The 26,466-nt window shown below is 43.0% G+C and overlaps 1 protein-coding gene across 3 annotated transcripts in view; it reads right to left on the bottom strand.

Annotated features, from left to right (window-relative positions):
• CPNE4 (copine 4) overlaps nucleotides 1-26,466 on the bottom strand; it is a 193,148-nt gene that overhangs the window by 57,711 nt on the left and 108,971 nt on the right. For all 3 annotated transcript variants that reach the window (XM_088654502.1, XM_035129268.3, XM_088654503.1), the window contains exons 3-5: nucleotides 16,433-16,612; nucleotides 10,425-10,496; nucleotides 6,859-6,933 (exon numbers count right to left, since the gene is read on the bottom strand). In XM_088654502.1, coding sequence (XP_088510628.1) covers nucleotides 6,859-6,933; nucleotides 10,425-10,496; nucleotides 16,433-16,612 — 327 coding nt within the window. The remainder of the gene's footprint in view (nucleotides 1-6,858; nucleotides 6,934-10,424; nucleotides 10,497-16,432; nucleotides 16,613-26,466) is intronic.

Genomic DNA, 26,466 nt, shown 5'->3' with positions numbered 1-26,466 from the left:
CCCAAACTAATTAAAGCTCATTCTCCTCCCTCCCTCCTCCCCTTAAAAGGAAAGAGTCGAGTGTAGTGGGAAAACAAAATATGTTTGGCCTGGTGGGGAATGTTGATATACAATATGATAAGCCAATGTACTGGACCAAAATTTAAATAACAGAAAATAAGAGGGCTCACCCTGGGCAATTTGAATCACACACTCATCTTTAATAATTAGACTCTGCCAAGGGAGAGGAAAGGAAACTAGGATACATTGTTTCATAAAAGCTCTTTAAATGCACAATGCAAACACTAATTATTTATAAAGTAATATTATAAACACAGCTTCTGATACTATTATTGCCTGGTAACAATACAGAATAACTCTTGCTTAAGGAAATATTTTTCTGCTTGCTCTGATTCAGCAGATCTCCATTCAGTGTTAATGATATTTCCAAAATGTTTATTAAGCTGGTAAACTGGGCCTAATAGCATGTTCAATTTTGTTTCATTGTGCCACAGTAGGAGAAGACCTCTTTATAGAAATAAAAGGTTTAACAGCATTCTAGTTTCCCAATATTTTTATACAGTAACTCTGTCAATAACAACATACGTATGTGTATATACAATTCTCTGGGAAGATAGGCATGCAAATATTTTATCATAGGTTTATCATGGATTTTAATGTGACATTGAAAGTATTGTTTTGTGCCCATTCAAGCGAGCTTGAGATAAAAGTGTCTATTCTGTCATACTGCATAAAAGCAGAATTAGGTACTAGGTACAAAATAACTGCAAAGTACGCAGTATGGTGTAGTGGTTAAGAGTGCTGGACTAGAACCTGGGAGACCATGGTTCAAATCCTTGCTCCACCATGAAACTCACTGAGAGACCCTGGGCCTGCCTTTTTCTCTCAGCCTAACCTACCTCACAAGGCTGCTGTAAGGATAAAATAGGGAAGAACAGAACAATGTAAGCCTTAAGCTCAAAGGAGCAAAGGTGGGGTAGAGGTTTCATTAAATTACATTAAATTAAAACATGTAGTCTGTGGAAAACCACTTATTTATCTGTTGCCACTTTTGCTGCCATCCTGCTAATTTTGACCGCCATTTTCTATACAGTCAACTCGCAACTTGTGCACCTTTAACTTGTACGATCGCAGCTTTACACGTTTGGTGGCGGGTCACCCGAAGCTGCACAAATTAAGCACACGCAAGGTAAAGAGTTTTTAAGCTCTTTCTCCGTCAGATTTCCCCTGCACGCAAAGAGCTCTTAAGTTCTCAGAGTTGCTTGCTCTGTGCTGAGAGGCTTTTGCAAGATCTCGCGTGGCTGTCCAAGATCTCGCGAGAGCCTCCCTAAACTTGCGCAAGACCTTCCCAGTTCCCAGTGGGCAAGACTATTCCATTCTCCACCTTGTGGCAGGCGGGGGGACGGCAAGGTTCTCTCTGCACAGCAGCTTCAGAAAGTTGCAGGTGGTCATACAGGGGTGGCTCTAGGTTTGTTCCGACAATACACAATTTTGTCTTTACACGCAATCTCCAGAATGTAATCCTCGCACAAGTTGTGAGTCAACTGTCTTTCCATCCGGGGAGAGGGACACATAGAGGGCCACCTCCAGTTTAGAGGGGACTCCTGGCAAATTGCATCCTGGTGAATCCGATTGACATCAGCAGGGCTTACTGGCAGTGGGTAGCAGAAGCACCAGGATCGGCGGTGAGCAACTTTGTTCCCTGCCATTTAAAACTGCTCATACTGCTCTGAGATAGTTCCCCCCAGGGCATCATGGTCAATTTAAAATGGTGGGTGGCTTCTCAGGCCAATCACTACCGTCAGGTAAACCTGCAGCTGGGGGATCAGGCAGGTGGGAGCGCCAAAACAGGCATTGGCATGAGTGGCACACAGTCGGGGCATTTGAACCGCAGCAGCTGCCCGGGATGATGAGTGCCTATGCTTGCTCTTTCCAGGCATGCTCCATGCTTTAAAGCTCAGTGACTGAGCCCCGTCCCCCCCCCCAGCCACCTTTTCTTTTGCTCCAGAGGATTCCCCACAAAAACACACTCTTTAAAACTCAACGGGAGCAAGTAATCTATGAAAAACATGAATTGACGCTTGCTCCGATTGAACGCCAAAGAGCAGCGTTTCACGGGGGAAACTCCAGGATAAAAAACAACAACACACATACTCGGGCACAGAGTTTTTATGTAAGTGTGGACCTGTGCCTGGAAAGGGTGAGGCAAAAGGGAAAAAGTGTGGCTAAGCCCTCTCTCAAGCTCTTCAAAGGTAAAGGTAAAGGGACCCCTGACCATTAGGTCCAGTCGTGACCGACTCTGGGGTTGCGCGCTCATCTCGCATTATTGGCCGAGGGAGCCGGCGTATAGCTTCCAGTCATGTGGCCAGCATGACAAAGCCGCTTCTGGCAAACCAGAGGAGCACATGGAAACGCTGTTTACCTTCCCACTGTAGCGGTTCCTATTTATCTACTTGCATTTTGACGTGCTTTCAAACTGCTAGGTTGGCAGGAGCTGGGACCAAGCAACGGGAGCTCACCCCGTCACAGGGATTCGAACCGCCGACCTTCTGATCAGCAAGCCCTAGGCTCAGTGGTTTAACCACAGCGCCACCTGGGTCCCTCTCTTCAAAGGTACACAAGGCTTTTCTTTTCTCTTTCTCTTGCTCCTCCCTTCCCCTTCTTCATTAGCAGTGGGCTGCAGAGCAACATCCCAAAAGGAAGCTGCAATTGCTGAGTAGAGTGAGAAGGAGCACCCCACCCCCACCCCACAGCCTTATTTCTCCTAGATCTTTCTCTTCCCCTAAAAAAATACTCATTTTCAGTCAGATATCTACAATGCCGACCATGGCCTATGAAGACAGGCAAGTCTACGTTACTTAAGATTAATCTGCTCCGATCCTGAATTATCACATAATAGTCTTATTTTAATTAGGAATCCTTTTACATAGCCATAATAATCATGAAGGTGCATCACTCTGGGGACTGTGATACTTTACATTTAAATGCTTGTTTAAAAAAAAATTCCCTGTGTGAAACAAGTGAGAGCTGCAGCAAGATAAGGCAGCGTGAAGCACATTCTCTCTAGTACAGTGGTACCTTGGGTTACAAACACTTCAAGTTACAAACTCCGCTAACCTGGTACCTCGGGTTATGAAATTTGCCCCAGGATGAGAACAGAAATCGCACGGTGGCGGCACGGCAGCACCAAGAGGCCCCTTTAGCGAAAACGTGCCTCAGGTTAACAACGGTTTTGGGTTAAGAACGGACCTCTGGAACGAATTAAGTTCGTAACCCGAGATACCACTGTATCTGGCTTTCCATTTCACACCCACCCACCCGCAACATAAGAGACGCATGTAGTGCTGTGGTCTAAACCACAGAGCCTAGGGCTTGCCAATCAGAAGGTCGGTGGGTCGAATCCCCGCGACGGGGTGAGCTCCCGTTGCTCGGTCCCAGCTCCTGCCTACCTAGCAGTTCAAAGGCACGTCAAAGTGCAAGTAGATAAATAGGTACCACTCCGGCGGGAAGGTAAACGACATTTCCGTGCGCTGCTCTGGTTCGCCAGAAGCGGCTTAGTCATGCTGGCCACAAGACCCGGAAGCTGTCTGCGGACAAACGCCGGCTCCCTCGGCCTATAGAGCGAGATGAGCACGGAACCCCAGAGTCGTCCACGAATGGAGCTAATGGTCAGGGGTACCTTTACCTTTTTACCCGCAGCATACAGCAACCACTGAGTGAACTCAGTTCTCATTGGGATGTGTGTTTAGGTTTCCACCTTGGTGGGCAAAGGTTCCTAAAGATTATATCTCCTGCAAATCATGGGGCTCCCCTAATCCTGCTGCTACCTACCCCTGGTGAGTGAGTAGTGCTGTTTTGGCTGTGCAAGCAATGGCACTCATGGCTTGAACATCAGAATTAGAGAAATGCCTGTTCTAGCCTATCCATTTTCCTAAACGCAGCGAAGGTTTTTCTCCAGGGTGGTAAAAAGGTAAGCATTCACAAACGTTCTCCAGTGATACAATCTTGAGAGAGCTGTACCGCATGATTATCCAAAATGGGTGGATTGGCTTTTGTTCAACTGATGGAGAGAGCTCATCTGCCGAACACATTAGTACAGTCTTCTAAAATGGTTTATTCTCCTCTGTTTTGATGTTCCTTCTAAGGCTGTGGAACTCCTGTCTCTCTGCTCCTGATACATACTGTCAGAGGTTCTTGGGACTACTCTAGAGTAACGACGCTCCGCATGCTTGTCTTTAAACAGTTTTTATTAGTGCAGTCTATTTACAGTGAGACTGGTGTGTAAAACATGTCTGCTCAGTCCGATGCAGAATCCGGCACTGAACCGCCCCTTGACTTCCTCCAACATAAGAGTCTTGGGACAGCAAACCTCCTTCCCCTCCTTCTCCTGCGTAATTCCGGAACCGGAGGAAAGGGTCTACGCTCCATGTTTTCCTTCTCCCCCCTTTCCCCACTCTCTCTTCCTCCCTCCTGTGTACCAGGGGCTCTCCCGTGCCTGCCAGAGCCCTGGCCCTCTTTCCCCACTTCTTGACTGGTCTCCTCAGCGTCCTCGCTGCCATCGCTGCTTGGGGAGGAGCTGCTTCTGATGAGAGGGGGAGGTTCTCTATACTCTCTTCCCCTTACACATACAAATCTTCTGAATGACCTTAACAGCTATAATGTGAACTCTTGTCTGCAAGGGCATTGTTTTCGCCAGATTATAGAGTGCATTTTTGGAAACAAAGGAAAATCAGCTATGGGTGCACCTGCTCTTTTGTAATTTGGGGGTGCTTTTTTAAAAAAAATATTTTTGGCATGGCCACCAGAACAAAAACTACAGCTAACAAGTCTGCTATAATTTTGTGCTGTGTGGCTTCGCATGCGCGCGTGTGTGAAAACGCTTAAATTTAGCCTCTCAAACTCCCTGCCAAGGAGTTAAATATAATGGGCAGGTTTTCGAAGGAGATTGAGAACTAGTAGTTCTCTTCCCCCATGAAGCACGATTCACCTTTCAGAGGAGATGCAAAACCCAAAGTCCTGGATGGTTTGAGTGATTAAAGATCCCTAACTTAAGGATGCTATTAACCTTTGCACTTTAGTCAAATTACAAAATCATTACACTCTGCCCACCTAAATATTTCTGGCAGTTTTAATTAGATTTGCTACTACTAATCATATGCAGCCTTTGCAGGCTAATGCTGTGCATAGTCATAATCCCCCCCCAGGTGAATAGACCTTGTTCTGCCGCTCCCCGCATGGTTTTACTTGCCCGATTGCCTGCAATCTTTGACTGCAAGGCACAGTATTTAAGCATTTACACCTGAACCTCACGACAATATAGTTCCACTGACTTAAAATGTATAGTCTCCGTACAATAAGCAGGTGCACAGAGGCAGGAGCAGTTCATAGGTTGAAGGATATGAGCCTCAGCAATGGAGTCAGCCCTGTGCACAGGCCTCAAGGCTGGTACCAGGATTGAGAGGGCCCTATGGCAGTCACCTCCCATATCTCACTAGTGGTAGCAGTGGTAGACGTTTAAATGTCTCAGAGTACCCACAATGCATCATCACTCCTCAGCATTATGGGAATTGTTTTAAAAAGTGGTTCCTAAATCTACCTCTCAGCCTACCACTCAGCATGGAGGGTGGGGGGAATGTCAGTACTAGTAGGCCCTGCACCCGGCACTCCAACAGCTGTTCTTCATCCCAAAGCCCCTGGTCTATAATGGGGAAAGGGGACCCGCTCTTCTCCAGGTGCAACTCGACTAGATCTCCCATCATTTCTGACCATGCTGCTTGAGACTGAAGAGACTTGTTGTCTAACAATATCTGGAGGGCCACAGGTCACTACCGCCCCTGCCCCCCAGTTGCTCTATGAGAACTCATAATTATAGAGGGGATACCTCCCATTAAGTTAAACGATGAATTCTCAGTTATTGTGCTTATATGGTCTATTAGCGTAACTGGACCGGAAAGAGTGATCTGTGTATGTCAAACCCAGTTGCCAACATTCTTAGCCGCACACAAGCATGACCGAGGAACAACCAACAAGGTGGTGTTGGTAGAAGCAGGTTTATTTTCAAAGGTTGTGGTCATTGGGGTTGTTCAACTACCAAACCAGTGGTGCCATCAAATGCTCCCACATACATGAATGGCTACAGTCCACTCCTATGTGCGCCTGGAAACATTGCTGTCTTTCACCCCCTCTGATCCTTGGTGGCTCACTCCACACTTATTGGAAACTATTGTGTGTGTGTGGTTAACAGCATTGCATCCTGCCCCCCCTACTGATCTTTGCAACGCCTCCGCCACTCGCAACGATGAGAATTTTGCTAGCGCTGTGCAGACATTACAGTACAGAGAAATGGAGAATAGTTTTTCCCCCCCATAGAATAAAGATTGTTTGGTTAAAGGAGCAAAAAAGTTGTGCCAAACACACACAAAGGGAATTAAATTCCCTGTTGCCTGATATGCGCAGCTAGGAAAACCTTCCAGAAAAACAACAAAAACAACAGTCCACACTCAAAACTGTTCCCCAGTGCCTAAATTTATATTTTAAGGCATCAATCTGGAATGTCTTTGATGGCTTGTAAAAAAAGCCGACTGATGTGATCGGCGGCATTTTAAATACATGAGTTCCCAGCATAATTGAATTGTCTTGGTCTTAATTACATTCCATTGGGATTCTTTTTTATTTTTTATCTAATTACTATGCAACTTGAGGAAAGAACTTATTACGAGCATTGATCTGAAATCTCTGATATGTTTAATAACACCAGCATTCCAAAAATAGCTGCAGCGGAGGATGTCTAAGTAAAACTCATTTGTCTGCATTCTTAGGATGTCTTTCGGTCAGGTTAACATCAAACTGCTGGCTTACCTTGTCATCCAATTTCCGTGCACTGAAGGAAAGCTCAACATAGTCATCATTGCCAGATAATTCTTCAGCAATCACCTAGGTGAAAAGTCACAGATATGCTTCAATGGAGGAGGGGTGGTGGTGGAATTAAATCTGCAACACTGCCATTTACTAATGTGCCTTCATGAAGATGCTGCTTATAGTAAGCCCTGTGAGGCTGCAGAAATGTGACAAATGTGACAAGGAGGCTCGCCCGATGCCTTTGTTACATATCTTTAGGTGCCAGGAAAAAACGTTCAGCTTCTCCCAGGCCTTTGGTTAATTAAGCCATCTATACCCAGGTGGGGCTGTGGTTAAACCACTGAGCCTAGGGCTTGCTGATCAGAAGGTCGGCGGTTCGAATCCCTGTGACGGGGTGAGCTCCCGTTGCTTGGTCCCAGCTCCTGCCAACCTAGCAGTTCGAAAGCATGTCAAAATGCAAGTAGATAAATAGGAACTGCTACAGCGGGAAGGTAAATGGCGTTTCCGTGCGCTGCTCTGGTTTGCCAGAAGCGGCTTTGTCATGCTGGCCACATGACCTGGAAGCTATACGCCGGTTCCCTCGGCCAATAATGCGAGATCAGTGCGCAACCCCAGAGTCGGTCACGACTGGACCTAATGGTCAGGGGTCCCTTTACCTTTACCTATGTCCTTTTAAGCTGTGTGTGAGGAGTGGTGGATGTTGCTTTTGTTTGTTACTATGCATTTCTGTGTTTTTATATTGTAAACCGCCCTTTGATTCTCGGATGAGGGGCGGTACAGAAATTTAAAAAACGAATGAATAGAACTCCATTGCCAGAAATGGAGCAAAAATGCCAATATAATTTAAAGCCGGGATAATATCCCATTTCGGGATTCTTGGGCACCACTGTTAATTCAGCCCTGGGGACACACTCCACTGTCTCTCAAGACAGACAGGTGCCAACCAAACAAGGGCACCACTGCTCACTAGACAATAAGCTGAGAGGATGGGGCAGAAGTCTATTTTGTCCATTCTGAAAGAATCGCGCTGAATAAGAAATCTGTTATCCTAGCAATAAGGGCTTCGTGGTGTGGAGAATACAGACTTACACATAGCTAAGCAATATCATTACGAGCGCTATCCCAAGAGTGAGACAACCTTAAAGTGTGACCCCACTCTCTCTCTCACTCATGCACACAACTTGAAACTTTTTTAAAATGAAAACTTTTCAGTGAAATTGAGACCAATCCCCCTCCCTCCTGTGTATAGCTGCGTATAAAATTACATGTGCTGTGATAAAGGGCTGGGCCATATCAGCTTTTCAACACTGTGAAGTACCGTATCACTAGCCAAACATTGCAATACATCATTACATCGTGATGTTGAAAAGCAGAGGGAGGAACAAGCTGCATTGGGCCCAGCCCCGCGAAGGAGCGGGGTAAAACCACCTCAGCTCCCTTGGCAGGAGCGATGGTGATTTCACCCTGATGCCTTGCAGGACGGATGCCTCCATGCCTTGCTGATGGAGCCCGTTCCTCCACGTGCCAGGCAGTGGCTGGAGTCTGTCCACTGACAGCACCCAGTGTACTGAGGGAGAAACGAACTGCGTTGGCTCCGGCGCCTCACAGCTTGTTCTTCCCTTGGTTTGAGGGCCAGAGCGCGATGGGGCCTTCACCCGTGATATACCACTGAGTGAAGTTGCCATGGCCCTCTGGCCTCAAACCGGTCCTGGATGTATCGATACATCACCCAGGCCTAGCGCGGAGAAAGGGGATCAGGAGAAGTTTTTCTTCCTTTCTCATAATACTATGGAAGATTCGGTGTAGACCAGGATGCCTCAACCTCAGCCCTCCAGATGTTTTTGGCGTACAACTCCCACGATCCCTAGCTAGCAGGACCAGTGGTAAGGGATGATGGGAATTGTAGTCTCAAAACATCTGGAGGGCCGAGGTTGAGGAAGCCTGGTGTAGACAAACTGAGTCAATCTTCCACACACTGCAGAGGGAAGCTAGGGTATCTGCTCTCACAAGAAGGAGTGATGCCTACAAACTTGGATGGATTTTAAAAGGATTAGACAAATTCATGGAGGGCAAGGCTATCAACTATCACTAGCCACAATGGCTATGGGTCTGCCTCTAACGCCAGAAGCAGCATATTTTGGGGGTCGCAAGAGGAGAGAGTGCTCCTGCACACATGTCCTGCTTGTTGTTTTGCCATCAATATATGGTTGGGTGCTGTGACAACATGATGGTGGACTAGATGGGCCTTTGGCCTGAGTAAGCAAACACTGGCAACTTCCCACTCCCATCTCCATATTTGTTGAAATTCTCCCACATCCCCAAGTGTTTCTGTTCACTTATTTGTTTTAGACAAGTCACTGAACATTTGACTGCTCCTTATACTCTAGACAAAATTACTCTTCCAGGCTCACTGACCAGATGATTCACGCTGATCTCATTTGTATGATGGGTTTCAGGTCCATGGGATACATTTAACTAGGTTGCAAATACTGACAATATAAATTTTAAACCCCATTAAAATTTTCTTGAGTTTTTAACCTTGCATTTTGTGGCCACATGCCCATATTATAATGCTGATTAGATCATTCCTCAAGTAATGGGGAACTAAGGAAAATACATTGGGTTGTATCTGGACTCAGGTTGCAGCGTTACCTATGTATACACAGAAATCCTATTGAATTTTAGGGTCTTACTCCCAAATAGAGTTACGATTGAAATCTAAGTTGTTTATACTTTGTTCCCATTGAAATTGGTGGGGATTAAGTTCTTATTGATCAGTCCCACTGATTTCACTGAGACTTAGTGCAATTAAATGTGTACCCCCCAAAAATGTTCTCTTCAGTGAAAACTTTATCAGCATTTTGACCTAAGAGTCTACGACCATATACAAAGCATACACTTTAAACACACACTCCTTTCCTCAAGAATCCTGAGAATTTACCCCTTGCAGAACTAGAATTCCCAGCATCCTTAACAAATTACAGTTCCCAAGATTCGGGGGGGGGCTGTATTAAATGTGTGGGGTGTGAGCAATGGTTTGGTTTGTAGGTTTCTTTGTGAAATTAACACTGAGAAATGCAAACAACAGGCTCTTATGACAATTTAAAGACTAACAATATTAATGATGGCATAAGCTTTTGTAGAGTATAGCAGTCCACATAAGATGCAAGTCCACAAAAACCTGTGCCATAATCAGAATTGTTAGTCTTTTAACGCGCTACGAAGACAAAATGGTGCTGTTTCTGTTGCAACACACTAAAATTGCTAACCCTATGCAAGCTGGTATATGAAGATTACATTAAAAAGTGCTCATCCATGAGTCTGTTCTGTCCTGTTTCCCTGTTTTCACTCTGTGATTTTTTTTATAAAAAAATCCCCACAAAACTGTATTTAAATTTTGCATTTGTATTTAAATACATTTTTAAACAATCTGGGTTATAGTCATTGTGAGGAATATTGCATCTATCTATCTATCTATCTATCTATCTATCTATCTATCTATCTATCTATCTATATATATATATAATATCCTGAGGCAAAAGAAGAGCTTATTCAGATGGACCTACCGTTATGGAAGATTTTCCTGCCGTGTTGCCATGTTTCAATAAAGATTTTGAGAGTTTTCTCTGTGAAACAATCTGCAGGAAATGACAAGAGAGGGTATTAGAAAATGCATCTAGGTTTGTGATGTAATTTTCATCTAAGAAATGTATGCACATGTCTCACCAAATAATTCACTAAGACAGAGATAAAGTAATTCCACAGCGCAGGAGATCACAATCTGGTTTTAAAGATGAAGGATTAGTGAATGATCTCAAAATAGTTCTTGCACAGAAAATTAGAAGAAACCTAGAATCAAGGTTGCAATTCTGAACACACTTGTTAGGGAGGAAGCTTCACTTACTTATGGGCAAAAAAAAAATCCAACATGCATATAGGATTGTTGCAACGTCCGTGAAAAATGGGTTTTTCAGTTGTGACCCCGTTTGTGGACTGTGTTTCACAGAGAAGCAATGATTAGCACATTCCTTCATAGACAGTTTTTTAGTTGCCAGGCTAAGACATTTGCATTTACCCAGGCTTTGGGTGGTGAAGTTAGCCATTACTCTTTTGTTCATCTTTTTGTGGGGGTGGGGCAGGACATACCATTTTGACTGTATGGTTGGATGAGCATTTGGGGAATTTTATATTGCATGCTGTTTTTAATTTGGTTTTGTTTGCATTTCCTGGTAAGTCGCTCTGAGGCTTTTTTAACAAAGTGGCAAGCTGAGGTAAACCATCATCATTTCCCATGTTCCTGCAGTGCCTTGGTGGGCACATACTTAACTTGTGTCTCTGTTAGGGGGAAAAGCAGGTACTGTATAGATATCATCATCATCATCATCATCATCATCATCGTAAAAACAACAACTTTTCAAGTGAAATGGATGTCATTTCTAGAAGCTGAAGAAAAGAAGCTGAGCAACCATTTATTTAGAAACTCAGAACTTTTTTTGTCTGAGAGTATGGGTTCATGATGAGAGGGCAAAAGACTTCCTGAAACTGCTCCCTACTTACCTTTTCGGTCATTACCTCCACCATTTTCATGGTCTGGGCAGCACCAGTGATAATCATCCTGGTAGTTGCCATTTTTCCATCACAGGGCATTGCCCTCACTCTGCTTTGCCAACTCAAGGCATCACCATGAAGCCAAATGAGAGCGAGGGCAATGCTTCAGAACATCCCAAATAGAACAGCACAAATGAACCCTTGCATCTGGAACTAGGGAGGAACGGCTTGCAGCTGACAGACATGACCTGGCACCAACACCTCTAGTTAGGGAAACCAATCAGTGGGAGATAATACATTTTGGTCATGCATCTACCTGCGGCTATTCCTGCCTTAAGCCACAGCCTCCAAAGCATCACATCAAGCAGATATTGCTGCTTTTTGGATTCAGTGTTTGCCTACATGGCTGGAAGATCTAGGTACCCTGTCAATCTGCAAGCTGTTACAATTATCTGTCATATGCTCACTTAACTTCCTAGGGGGGGGGGGGAACATGATTGGCACCTATTTTCTTCTCTGGCAACTGTGCAATAAATCAAAATGTGCCACAGCTTCAATAGTGGAAGGAAGAACACTATGAAAAAGAAGGGCTGAAAAGCAAAGCTTCATTTATGAGAAGCAAATATCAAATGCAAGACAAACTAAAATGTTTGGGCTTGCTTTAAAAAAACGGGCTACGTCTCTTGCATTTGAGTACCCATTTTTGTCTGAGCCACATTTTCATGCTGTGTGTCTTTTTTTAAAAAACCAGACAAATGGTATGCAAAATGTTTTGCAAAAGTAATTATATTATGTAAGAGTCAAGCCCCATGTGGTACTAAGTTTCTGCACAATCTTTTTAATGCGTAAGTATTTTTATACAGCGCGGGTGGTGCTGTGGGTTAAACCACAGAGCCTAGGGCTTGCTGATCAGAAGGTCAGTGGTTCGAAACCCCGCGACGGGGTGAGCTCCCGTTGCTTGGTCCCTGTTCCTGCTAACCTAGCATTTCGAAAGCATGTCAAAGTGCAAGTAGATAAATAGGTATCGCTCCGGCGGGAAGGTAAACGGCATTTCCGTGCGCTGCTCTGGTTCGCCAGAAGCAGCTTAGTCATGCTGGCCACATGACCCAGAAGCTGTATGCCGGCTCCCTCGGCCAATAAAGTGAGAAGAGCGCCACAACCCCAGAGTTGTCCGTGACTGGACCAAACGGTCAGGGGTCCCTTTACCTTTACTTAGCTACTGCATGAGTAAAGATCTCAGTGTTCGAAACGCCATTAGAAATCTCTCAGGCTTGCCTACTGGAAGGTTTGTAATGAATCCCATCTTGCACTTGTTTATTGACTAAATGACCCTGAGGGTCCCTTCCAGCTCTGCAGTTCTATGAAATGCTTTCTATCTTGCTCCTCCTTCCTCAAAGGAGCTCAGAGTGGTGAACATGGCCTCCACCAAATTTTGACCTTACATCAATCCTGCAAAGTAAGTTAGGGCCAGTCCCAGTCTCTCCACCTAAGTCCTAAAGTGAGCTTCACAACTGGGTGGGTTTTTGAATCTCTCTCTTTCCAGGGCGACACTCTCTCTGCTATAAACAATGGCTCTCAATGAGAGGTGGGAGGTTATATGATGCTGTTAAGCAGAACGTTCGTCATAGAGTTGGATAGTGAAATCACTGCTGACACACACACACACACACACACACACACACACACACACACACAATTAACAAAGAAGCTGAATGAGCCAGGGTTAATCATCTACCGTCTGGCAGGAGATATAGAAGTATAATCAGTCATACCAACAGGCTAACAAGAAGTGAGTATTTTTTTTACCACTTCAATTAACAATATGACCCATTCTCACATATTATATACACTGTTATGTGTATTATTGCTTGCATATATGCTCCGGGTTTCTGAAAGTATGCAGAAGCATACAACAGGGCATATCACTGTATAAAAATAAGGTAAAGGGACCCCTGACCATTAGGTCCAGTCATGACCGACTCTGGGGTTGTGACGCTCATCTCGCGTTATTGGCCGAGGGAGCCGGCGTATAGCTTCCAGGTCATATGGCCAGCATGACAAAGCCGCTTCTGGCGAACTAGAGCAGCATACGGAAACGCCGTTTACCTTCCCGCCGGAGCGGTACCTATTTATCTATTTGCACTTTGACATGCTTTCGAACTGCTAGGTTAGCAGGAACAGGGACCAAGCAATGGGAGCTCACCCTGTCGTGGGGTTTCAAACCGCCGACCTTCTGATCAGCAAGCCCTAGGCTCTGTGGTTTAGACCACAGTGCCACTACATTTTCTTAAATAGCATGGTTGGAATTATTTTGATGCTTCTGTCACTCACTCGCTCATTTAAAGGAGTGCAGTTCTCTAAGAGTAATTTTGCCACAGCAAATATTTATCACACAGAAATGCTGCTTTTTTGTTCTCCCAGCCAGAAGCTGTCAAACAAACGAATAGTAAAACGGATCAATTTGGCAGTTAAATGCCTTTATCATTGCCTTCGACAGTAATGAAAAAGTAGGCAATGCAGGGCATCCATTATATAATTGAGAGGAAATCAATTTTTACTGGCATTATACTGTCCTTTGAATATGCATGCCTCTTAACTAGTCACCTTTCGGAAAAACCATCAATTATAAATCATGTTTATTGCTTATTTATAGGCATAAAAATCCCCTACCAAGAAAGATCATAAAGACTGCTGGCTTCTGAGCAAGCAAGTTGCAACCAAGCAGAAAACAGATATTAGAAGCAGCTGAAATATCAAAAATGCAAACAAACAAATATCAGTAGTTCATGGGTCAAGTTTCAAGGAAGATCTCCGATATGACTAAATGAGCACCCTTTGATTGTCTTAAGTTTGACCTCTTTTGTTTGCATTTTGCAGGCGAAAACTGGCTTTCAGTGGGTCAAAATTCATCTGTCAAACTTATAATACAGTTCTCAGTCTGTACTTTGCTGATCTTCATTAAGATAATGGAAAACTTCCCAGGCTCAACATCAGATGATAATGGTGCACTTGGGTCCACGGCTGCAAAAGGTCCAGACTTTGATTATTTTTATTTTTAAGTAAGTCTATTTCCTTCCAAGAAGAAAGGTAAATTAATGCAAAATCTGCAGGCAGCTTTCTAACTGATTTCTGTGAGATGAACCAGCCTGGCTGCTCCCACCTTTCAGTGCTTTTAGCAAAGCAGTGAAGTCAAAGTTGTGATTGATAGGTGACATATTTGGACAACCAGTGATAGGAATTACCAGGGTCCGAAAGAGGTGCAGTTTCTCCCTCCCCTTTCATGCACCTTTTAGTTTTTATTTTATATTATTGCTGTCAGAGGGTCGTCGTGGCTACTCTAGAGTAACTCCGCTTGAGTCCAGTTTGTCTTCAAAGACATTTATTGTGCTAATTATTTACAGTGTAGAGACAGATTAAAAACATGACCTCTCATCCCGAATCAGAATCCGGCAATGGCGTACGTCTGTTCCTATGCCAGCAAAGTAGTCTGGGCACCCCAAAACGCCGCCCCCTTGACCTGCGTTGCAGTGCTCTCCTCATTTCTGGCGCTGGAAGGAGTGATGCCCTTTCAGTTTCCTCCCTCAGCAGTCGGTTCCCTGGCTCTGCAGTATTCCCAAGTGTCTGCCTGCATCCCTCCGCCTACAAGCTTTCCCACTGTTCCTCACTCTGATTTCTCTCCCCCTCCGAGTCTCCCCCCTCCCCCTCTGGCTGCTTCAGAACCACTGGTGCTCTCTGTACTTGATGAGGTGGACGTTAGGATGATGGGGGCTGGCTCCCTTTGGGGAGTCTCCATTATTATTATTATTATTATTATTATTATTATTATTATTATTATTATTATTATTATTATTATATCTCAGGGTGGTTCACAGAATAAAACAAAAGATAAAACACAATAATAATAATTTATTATTTATACCCCGCCCATCTGGCCGGGTTCCCCCAGCCACTCTGGGCGGCTTCCAACAAAATACTAAAATACAGAAATCCATCAAACATTAAAAGCTTCCCTAAACAGGGCTGCCTTAAGATGCCTTCTAAAGGTCTGGTCATTGTTATTCTCTTTGACCTCTGGTGGGAGGGCATTCCACAGGGTGGGCGCCACTACCGAGAAGGCCCTCTGCCTGGTTCCCTGTAACTTAGCTTCTCGTAGCGAGGGAACCGCCAGAAGGCCCTCGGCGCTGGATCTCAGTGTCCGGGCAGAATAATTAAACAAAAAGAAAATAATCCCCCTTCCCACAGATACATTTAAAAGATGGCAGAATATTAATCAGTCCACGGCCTTGTTGAAGAGGAACATTTTCGTCTGGTGCCTCAAAATATATAATGAAGGAGTCGGGCAAACCACCCTGGGGAGAGCATTCCACAAACGAGGAGCCACTACAGAAAAGGCCTGTTCTCATGTTACCACCCTCTGGATCTCGTCTTAGTTGATAGTCCTTGGAATCTCTGTAGATCTTCTTTTTCCCCCCTAGCATCTTTCCTCTAGTGGATTCATCTGAGATCAGGTACTCACTAAAAGTTGTACTTTCTGCAAATTCTACTACACAATAAGAGTGGATGGGTGATAAAGAATTCCCTACCACCAGCCAAATGGCGAATGCAAAATGTGAAAACTTTGCAAGAAGGCATTAGGAAGGTCTCCTGCTGAAGTTCAGACACTCATTAATGGTTATAAGAACTTGTCTGCCTGATCAGCTTCCCAGGTTTATTTTATATTCATTGAAGATGGGAGGCCTGGGCAGCACTGGGTTAAGGTGGGCTCTGGTGCAGTTTCCAAAATAGCTACGTTTTGCAGGGATGGGGTGTGTGTGTAAGCTACTGTACACAGCCTGTAACCAGACTGCTGTGAGGAGATGCCTTTGTGTTAAAACAGAATTATAATAACAGCAACAATAAAAAAGCCATCAAATTCAAACCCTTATTTCACCCAGTTCCCACATGGAGAAAGCACAATGAACAACAGTTTTGCCAGTAGTTATAGATTTACCCGAAAAGTAATAAGCAGGAAAGCCATGGTTCTTACCTGTCCAAGAGTACATTCCATGCCACCGAGGAAGTCGGCATCTTTAAGCCCATTGTGGTTGCTGCTGATGTCATGGACTTCAAATCGCAGCCGTTGAACCTCTTCAAAATAGAAGTCCACTGTAAACAGCTTTGAGAAGATGGGATTTATGCAAGTTCGGATCACTTCTGTCCTGTCGACCTGTCAATCAAAAGATAGTTTACATGAGTGGGGTTTTTTTTTTATTCAGCTAGAGGAAAAATGGCATGTAAAAATCTCTTCAACCAAGTGGAAGAAGGGGTGTAAATGATGGCTGTTTAGCACAACTACTGCTGAAAAACACTTTAAAAAAAAAACAGACTATCAGGACATGGGCCATTTTTGATGATAATGATGATATATTATATTTTTGGGCCTCGCTAAAGTAGGTTTGGTGAAGCTTTAAACTAGCCTTCACCAATGTGGCGCCCTCAACAGGTTTTGTACTACGGTACAACTCCCATCAACTGTAATCCAAAGTATCTGGGAGGTGCAAGGTTGCTGAAGCCTAGCTTAAAAGTTCATACTTTTCAGAAAAATAAAGTCATTGGGGTGTTACATACGTGCTACGTTCAGGGAGTGTACAGTCTGTGCATACCCAACCGTTCAGCTGTACAGTACACCTGTTCAGTTATTCACGTGTAATGTTCAGCAAGTGTACAGTCTGTGCACCTGTGCACACAATAGTTGAGTTCTACACAACTATGAACAAGCACACCCTCTTTCACACAAGCACTTGCATGTGTGCAGACAGCTTGTCCCTGTGTCCAGCGTAATGTGTGAACACACCTATTAGTGGAAATAAAACAGCATGCAAATTGATAGGATTTCTTCATTAATAGGCAGCAAAGGAGATGAGCTTAGACAAAATTTTATTATATGAACATTTGGGACACATAAAATATGCCGTATTGATTGCTGAATTGCACATGCAAATAAGATGTTTCATTCCTTGCCAACTTGGAGATGAACATAATAATAATAATAATAATAATAATAATAATAATAATAATAATAATAATATATTATTTGTACTCCGCCCATCTGGCTGGGTTTCCCCAGCCACCCTGGGCGGCTTTCCAACAAAAATTTAAAATACTTTTAAATATCACACATTAAAAACTTCCCTGAAAATGTGAACAGTGAAAGGCTTTAAGATGTAAATTCAGCAAAGGTTGGTCAGAATAAGCAATTCCCATAGAAAGCGATGGCACGGGACTCAGTTGAAACAAAAACAAGACCCAACAATTTGCAACTGGACTCAAGATGGGACAGGATGTGATGAAGAACATGGGGCGGCTGTCAAAAATGGCAGCCTCATTTTCAGTTTTTCATCTTCTCCCCTGTAGTATGTAGTAATGGGAGCATGTGACATGATGTTGCAAGTAAGACTTTCTCCTGCCTCCCACCGCATTACACATCATCACCATCTGCTTCTGGGAGGGAAAAGCAAATTGCTCTAGATTCCAGAACAAAGAGGGAAGTAGTCAGTGAAGCTCAGGAGAGAGAATCCTTCTCTGCCCCCCAAACACCCCAGCTGCCTCATTTTAAGAAGGACATTCTTGTTGAGTCTTTCTGGCGTCACGTTCCTGTTCCTCATCAACGTCTCATTCTACCCTTAGTCGTGACCTGCTGGATTCTGCCTACTGTGCTTGAGGAAGGAAGATCAGAGAGCTCTCACTCTGTGAATCACGTCTGCAAATGCTGTGAACGGTGGAGGTGGAATCAAATCATAGCAACTCTCCATGGTCTGAGGCCTCTCAAGAAAGTACCACTCAAACTCAACGGCAGTAGCTTTTCACAAGCTTTAGATTTCGACCGAAGAACTGATTGAAGGTCGAAGCAGAAATATGGTATTAGCAGACTTTAGGCTTTCATGACTGACAGCACAATCCTATGTTTGTCTACTCAGAAGCGTTGTACTATATTCAATCCATCTCATTTCCTAGCAAGTGTTCACTGCCATATAAAAACTTAAAGAACTCGTGACCAGGATACAGCATATCACCTACCCCTATATTGACCCAGTCTGCCACTACCAACATTGGAAGATGCCCTGTCACCTTGTAATATTATGGAAACGGTCCTTCTATGTAGTGTCACCAAGACCCTGGAATACACTAATGTCATTTTGCATGTGGCATATTTCAGACACATTTTAGAAGTGTATTTCTATGCTCTCTGATCAGCAGATATTTCCATATTGTGCTACTCAGTAATGAGAGCCAATATTTTACTATATTTTGAAACTATGTATCTCTTAGATGACATGCACATTCCTGAAATGTTCCATTTTGTGAATCTGTTTGAACCATTTTTAGATCTTTAAAAAAATGTTTTAATATAGACATTTAATAAATATAAATATAAATATTTTAGCTTTGCGGATTTGTGGTTATATACTCTCTTGTATGCCTCTTGGAGATTATTTATGTGAAGCAAGACACACATATCTGAAAGAAATAATGTGCATTAAAAATCATTAAATGCCCATTCCTAAATATTGATTAAATCTGAGAAGCCTAAGAGAGAAAACCCTGGATGTGGCTGTGGAGAGCAGTGCTATTTTTAGGACGAATGGAAATTAACAAGATGAAACTTTCCAGGCAGCAATAACTTATATGAGATTCCAACAAAAGCACAAAGCAATCTACACTTCACTTGGTGGCTCATGAGTAAGTTTGGCTTTTTATGATTAACTCTGCTTTCACACCACTTCATCTCCATTCCACAAATGGTCAGAAAGGTCACCATACTTTGGAGCTATTGCTTTCACATTCACTGATGTTTGATGAGTAGCTCATGTGACGTTTACTCTTTTTTTCACTATAGTGTTGGAATGTCCCAGGATTCGGGCACTAACCTAAATCCCTGCTTTGCTCCAGGGATGAGTTATTTAGGCTGCAATCCTAGACCTCTGCCTTGTAAATAAGCCCACATGACTTTTCATGCATGACAAACTACACCTGCTGAAATGGTGGTGAGCCTGGCATGGTGCAAGCGCAGCAGCGGAGTCAATCTGGCACTCCCATTGCTGTGTTTGCCCGGCGCCAGCTTCTGCCACCTTGCCCTCCTCCTCTCAGTAAGCACAGCAACGCAGCGGATGGGAGCCCAGTTGCCCTGTTGCTCTCTCCATGCAGCCACCCATCCCCAATGACTAACCATTTGATGCCCTTTCATAATAATAATAATAATAATAATAATAATAATAATAATAATAATAATTTATTTATACCCCGCCCATCTGGCTGGGTTTCCCCAGCCACTCTGGGCGGCTTCCAACTGAATATTAAAAACAGTACAGCATCAAACATTAAAAACTTCCCTAAACAGGGCCGCCTTCAGTTGTCTTCTAACATCCCTCTACTGACATCCCAAATCAGCTGCCTCTCTCTGCTTAATGGTAGAGCTGGCCCTGTGTTGTCGTCGTTAAAATTTGCGTATTGCCCTTCACCCAAAGATCCCTGAGCGGTTTAACAGCAGAAAATGAGAATACAAAATGAGATTACAAATAAATAAATAAATAAAAATAAAACAAAAACAAACCACCAACCCCCCCCCCCACTTAAATTTGGGATATTGTCATCTATTTTATTCTCAGGTTACCATATCACTACTTTGCTTCATATATATTTGTTCTTATAGAACAAGATACTACTGCAGCATTTAATAAATATCTCTGCATAATTTCTAGAGCTTTCTCTTACACACACACACACACACACACACACACACACAAACCCTCTGCAGTCCGATATTTTTTCTTCTGCTGAGAAGGCCTTTACATTCTCTGAGCTACTGCTTTAACTAATCATTAGGTACTTGATATTCTTGAGTGAGGTGCCTTTCAAGTATATTCAAATGCACTTCTTCAGAGAGGTCCAGAATTTTGAGGGTGATCCAGCTGCTGTAAGAAGTGTGACTCTCCATTAAAATATGAGAAGACTCTTTTTTTTTAAGATCATTCAGTTTGACTGGGAAGGAAATGTATGAAGTAGAATATATAAGCTATTTGAATTCTATGCTTCACTTTTTCCACAATTCAGTTAATGTACTTCTCTTCTTTTAGTTTTGATGATGCCAATACCCTGCCAACACTAGTTCTGTCTATTTATTTATTTATCTATCTGCAGACACACAATCACACACACACACACACACACACACACACACACCATACCTGCCAAGTCTCCCACTGAAAAATGTGGGATCAGCAGTGGTGCGGCACCGGAAGTTGCGTAGAAGCAACTTCCGGGGCCGCTCTTCCCATGTGTGGGCACCGGAAATCGGGCAGAGCGGCACCGAAAGTCGCTTCTATGCATGCCCGGCGGCCATCTTGATGGTGGCAGCATGGCGGTGGCGGCCATCTTGGTGGTGGCTGCATGGTGGCCACCAGGCATGCGTAGAAGCGACTTTTGGTGCCGCTCTGCCTGATTTCCAGTGCCCACACATGGGAAGAGCGGCACCCAAAATGGAGGCTCCCTGGCAGGTAGGAAATCCGGGGGATTTCCGGGATTTTTCTCCATTCGGAAGAACATCGGGAAAAGGATTAAAATCCGGGGGGTTTCCCGCGAAAAACAGGATACTTGGCAGCTAAGATACACAGACAGACAGACAGACAGACAGACACACACACACACACACACACACACACACACACAAACCACATATGTATTATGGAAAGTTGTTCAATATACATTTCAACATCTCTTATGATAGCATAGTTAAATTTTGCATTCCTGACATCAAGGAGTAGGTTTCTTCCGAATGTTTGGAAACTTTTGGATATCATTTTGAATCAAGATGACAGGCTAAACTTTTCAGAATTGCACTGATTTGAACCACTGATTTTAAGACTGCACAAGTTTTTCAGTTTACCAGCACACCCAAGAAGACGACTCATGACTCAACTTACTACTACTACTACTATTATTATTATTATTAGAATTTATATACCGCCCTATACCTGGAGGTCTCAGGGCAGTTCACAGAACAAAATAAAATATAAAACCACAAAATATATACTCAAAATAAAAACAAATAAACTTACATGGTTTAAATGGTTATATTTGTTACATATAACAATTTAGAAGATCTGCCACAAATCAAATAAAGCTAATCATAGGAGTCCAGGCAGGTGAGGTTGTCTTAAGAAAAGATTAAATCCCTTTCCACTGGACATGTTAACAGCTGCAGCTTGTGGCCATGTCGAAAAGGACTCTTCCTCTTTGCTATGTGAACTTGGGGTATGTGAATCTGATAGGCGCACCCTGGCGCCACTATCCAGCATTCACCAAGGTGCGCCTACCAAGTCTAACAGGCACTTCAGTCAATTTTTTGTCCTTCAGAGAAGCAGAAATGAAGATGGACTGTCTTTGAACTCTTGCATTCTCACCCTATTTACATCTTATGAGCAAACACTGCAAGATTTACATTCTTTCAAGCCTCCTTACTTTGGATGTTCCTTAGTCCCAATGGTCCCAATGAAACCAACATCTGTGCAATTTAGAACTTAACTACTTAGCTAACAAGATGAATTTTAACAAGGAGAAATGTAAAGTACTACACTTGGGCAAAAAAAAAATGAAAGGCACAAATACAGGATGGGTGACACCTGGCTTGAGAGCAGTACATGTGAAAAGGATCTAGGAGTCTTGGTAGACCACAAACTTGACATGAGTCAACAGTGTGATGCAGCAGCAGCAGCTAAAAAAGCCAATGCAATTCTGGGCTGCATCAATAGGAGTATAGCATCTAGATCAAGGGAAGTAATACGGTAGTACCACTGTATTCTGCTCTGGTCAGACCTCACCTGGAGTACTGTGTCCAGTTCTGGGCACCACAGTTCAAGAAGGATACTGACAAGCTGGAACGTGTCCAGAAGAGGGCAACCAAAATGGTCAAAGGCCTGGAAACGATGCCTTATGAGGAGCGGCTTAGGGAACTGGGTATGTTTAGCCTGGAGAAGAGAAGGTTAAGGGGTGATATGATAGCCATGTTCAAATATATAAAAGGATATCATATAGAGGAGGGAGAAAGGTTGTTTTCTGCTGCTCCAGAGAAGCGGACACGGAGCAATGGATTCAAACTACAAGAAAGAAGATTCCACCTAAACATTAGGAAGAACTTCCTGACAGTAAGAGCTGTTCGGCAGTGGAATTTGCTGCCAAGGAGTGTGGTGGAGTCTCCTTCTTTGGAGGTCTTTAAGCAGAGGCTTGACAGGCATATGTCAAGAATGCTTTGATGGTGTTTCCTGCTTGGCAGGGGGTTGGACTGGATGGCCCTTGTGGTCTCTTCCAACTCTACGATTCTATGATTCTATGATTCTACTTATAATTATATCAACATTGTAATAATTAAGGTTATAACATAAACACGGCTGAATGAAGCAGTTGTTCACCTTACTGAGGATCCAGAAAGTGATCTGTTCAGAATACAGAACGAGACTCTTCAATTACTTTTTTTAAAGGTGTTTGTGATTGGAAATGCCTTTAAGCTGGACAAACAACAGTCAATATTAAACAGGGGTGGCATAGTTAAATAGTATATTATTTTTTGAAGCTATGTTTACTCACAGCAATCAAGACTGCTAAATTCTGAGAAGTCATATTTTGATGAATGATTTCAGCTTCATTCACTTAAGAAATTTTAACACTTAACAATCAAGTTGAAGGAAAGAAGTGATTTTTTAAAAATAAAATATCCAAACAATAAATTGTAAACAGGTTTGTCTATCAAAAGATAGAAGACAACAAAAATTGATTTTTTAAAATGATGCCCTCACATCATAGCTGCAGATGCCTGGAAATAAATAACTTTAATTTTCTTTGAATATAGTGATGCTATTACTATGAAGATCATTATCTGATCTTCTTACATCGGTGTGTTAAAAGCGGGGTAACCTCATTACATCGTTCCTGTGATTTGCCACTTAATGAATTGCCTATAAATAGCAATCCAATAAGGCATTTGATGCTGCTAAAGATCTCCTAATGTATACGCTTGGGTAAGCAAAGCATGATTAATACTCATGCTCAGAGATGGGTTTATGAATCATATCAATTGATACAGATCCAGTGCAGCTGTCAGTTTAAGAAATCTGTCTGCTAATGACATGCTCTTAATGAAAGATTTATTAATTCACTTTCAATGGTATAATGCAAATGGCAAATCAATTATGTCACTGAGGCATTAAAAAGATAGGGGACCCAACAGGGTTCCCTTTGAGTCTCTCTGCCGTAAGTGAAAGTTTTGAGATGAAGCCTGCACTTCTGCACATTGAGGTCCCATTGGACCAGATTCCATACCCAGTTACACATTTTGTTCTGTATTTTAGCCGCTATCCTCAGCATCTGCAACACTGCTACTATTGTTAGCGTTACCATGCACCTCTACATTGTTATCAGAACATAAGAAGGGTGATCAGGCCAAAGACTCTTCCCAGTTTAACATACTGTTCTCACAGAGTCCAACAGATACCGGTGGGAAGTTCCAGAAGCAGGACATGACTGTAGACATAACCCTTTGGTATTCAGAGGCATAGGTCTACACATAGTGGAGTCGAGATAGTACATAGCCATGCTATCTAGTTGCTTCCCCTTGCTCTGCCCCTATAGGAGAACTATGATGTCAGCCTTGCTTGCCTGCTACCACCAGTCCAGTTAGAGACATGTATGAGTGGGCTGAACACTGCTTACAAACCTTCAATCTGTTCCCACTCCAAGGCCATGCACCTGGGCCCCAATGCCTGGCACATTTATCACTCCCATCTCTCCTTTCCTCTCCTCTCCATATGCATACAGTTCGGTTAAATCACAAGTAGACAACAAGGTGCCCTCCACATGTTGTTGGACTACAATTCCCAGCATCCACAACTACTGGCCATGCTGGTTAGGGCTGATGGGAGTTGAAGTCCCAACATCTTGAGAGGACTACATGGCCTACCCCTTAGTTAGGTACACAGGAATTGCCAGGTGGGCAATCAAAGAGGGTTTTGGTTTGGTGGCCAATTTTCTTCCTGTAGTATTATAAATTATGCCATGCACTCCATAAAGTAGAACTTAAGTGTTCATAATAATAAAACTATTGGCCACATTTTCTTCATTCCCGACAATATCATTTGGAACATCAAGTCTGGCACCTTAAATAGTGCATATTCACTTAGCCTTTGTTGTTCGGGGCACAAGGAGTGGGGTTCAATTTAAATGAAACTCAAGAAAAGTCAAATATCCCACCCCACTTAACTGAAATGACAGTCAGAACTGGGCTGCCCAGATCCATTTGGCACCTTTGAAATTGCTCAACTCAAAACAATCTAGTGATATTTTCAAATACAGAAGGGTTTATACTTGAAGGGAAAAAAATCCTTAATAGCTTAGGTCAAACACTCAGCCTTTAATATCTTGGGAACTGGCAGCTGCCTTAAGAAAGCAAATCCATCAAAGGAGGAGCAGTAAAAAGCCTAAAAACATAGATGAGAGTGTGAGGAAAACATTCCGTATTTTTAGAACCTATTGCTTGGCTTTCTAAAACTTATTTTTTTCAGGGGCAATATCAAACAATATTTTTCAATAAGTGTCGGCTGGATAGAAAATGATTTGTTAAGTATAACTTTATTGGCCAAAGCCCCTCTAACATTACTTTGTAACTGGTCTTAAGAATTATGGGTTGTATTCAATGCTACTCCCATTCAGAGTATGGCACATTCATTTCAATAGGTCTGCTCTAAGTATACAGTGGTACCTCAGTTTAAGTACACAATTGGTTCCGGAAGTCTGTACTTAACCAGAAGCGAACGTTCCCATTGAAAGTAATGGAAAGTGGATTAGTCTGTTCCAGACGGTCCGTGGAGTACTTAAACTGAAGCGTACTTAACCTGAAGCGAACTTTCCCATTGAAAGTAATGGAAAGTGGATTAATCCGTTCCAGACGGGTCCGCGGAGTACTCAACCTGAAGCGTACTTAACCCAAAGTATGAGTGTAATTGGTTCTGGAAGTCCGTACTTAACCTGAAGCGTACTTAACCTGAAGCGAACTTTCCCATTGGAAGTAATGGGAAGTGGATTAATCCGTTCCAGAGGGGTCCGCGGAGTACTTAAACTAAAAGTACTCAAACCGAAGCGTACTTAAACCGAGGTATGACTGTAATGTAGTTGGATATAACCCACTGACCATGAACGACATGTGATCAGGGAACCTTTTACTTGCAAAGCAGATGGTCTACTGCTGAGCTGCAAAACGTCTGAAAGGCACCAGTTTGAGGGAGGCTGGTGTAGATGAAGCAGGGACCTGTCTCCATATAAAAGCAGCTTAAACGATTTCAGGTGCATGTTCGGTGAGAAACAATAACCCTTTCTTAAAAAATAAAGGCATATCTCAGCTATGAACTAGATATGTACCTAACCATTCTTTAAATCACATGTTTGCATAACATTTGAAATAAACTGAAGCAGCCCTGAATTTGGGCCTTCTGTGCAGTGGTATGGAAAGCTTATGAAAACTGTTGAGTGCTGGAAAACGAACAGGGAGATGAAAGTGCTACCTTGAAGCTTTCAGGCTAAGACTCAGCTTATGATCCAGAACTGGATATAATGTAAAAAGAAGAGGAGTGAACAGAATATCTTTTCTAACACCAAAAGGCCTCTGCTGGTTGATTTTTTTTACTCTCTGACCCCACTGTACATTTAAAAAAAGAAAATACAGTCATACAAAAAAAAAAGCGCAATGAAGCAAAATCATCTTCATCATTGAGGACTCCTGAAAAGAAGAGGATAATGCAAAGGGAGAAAAGCCTTTATTTCAAAATATCAGTGCAGTTTGCATTAATTCAGCCTGTTTGAACTCAATCTGTTTGAATCTCTTCCATTCAAATTCTGCATGGAGGATGTGGACATGAACACAAGAAAAAGCTGTGGCTTGCAGCATCCTCAGGCAATATTGCTCAATGATCAAGGGTCCCGTCAGGACTGGGATTGCCTCCTGCAGCAATCCTGTTGAAAATCATCCTTCCTTTCTAC

The sequence above is a fragment of the Zootoca vivipara genome, chromosome 11 (assembly GCF_965207765.1).
Source record: "Zootoca vivipara chromosome 11, rZooViv2.hap1.1, whole genome shotgun sequence".
NCBI lineage: Eukaryota > Metazoa > Chordata > Lepidosauria > Squamata > Lacertidae > Zootoca > Zootoca vivipara.
This window is presented reverse-complemented; position numbering and strand designations above follow the sequence as displayed.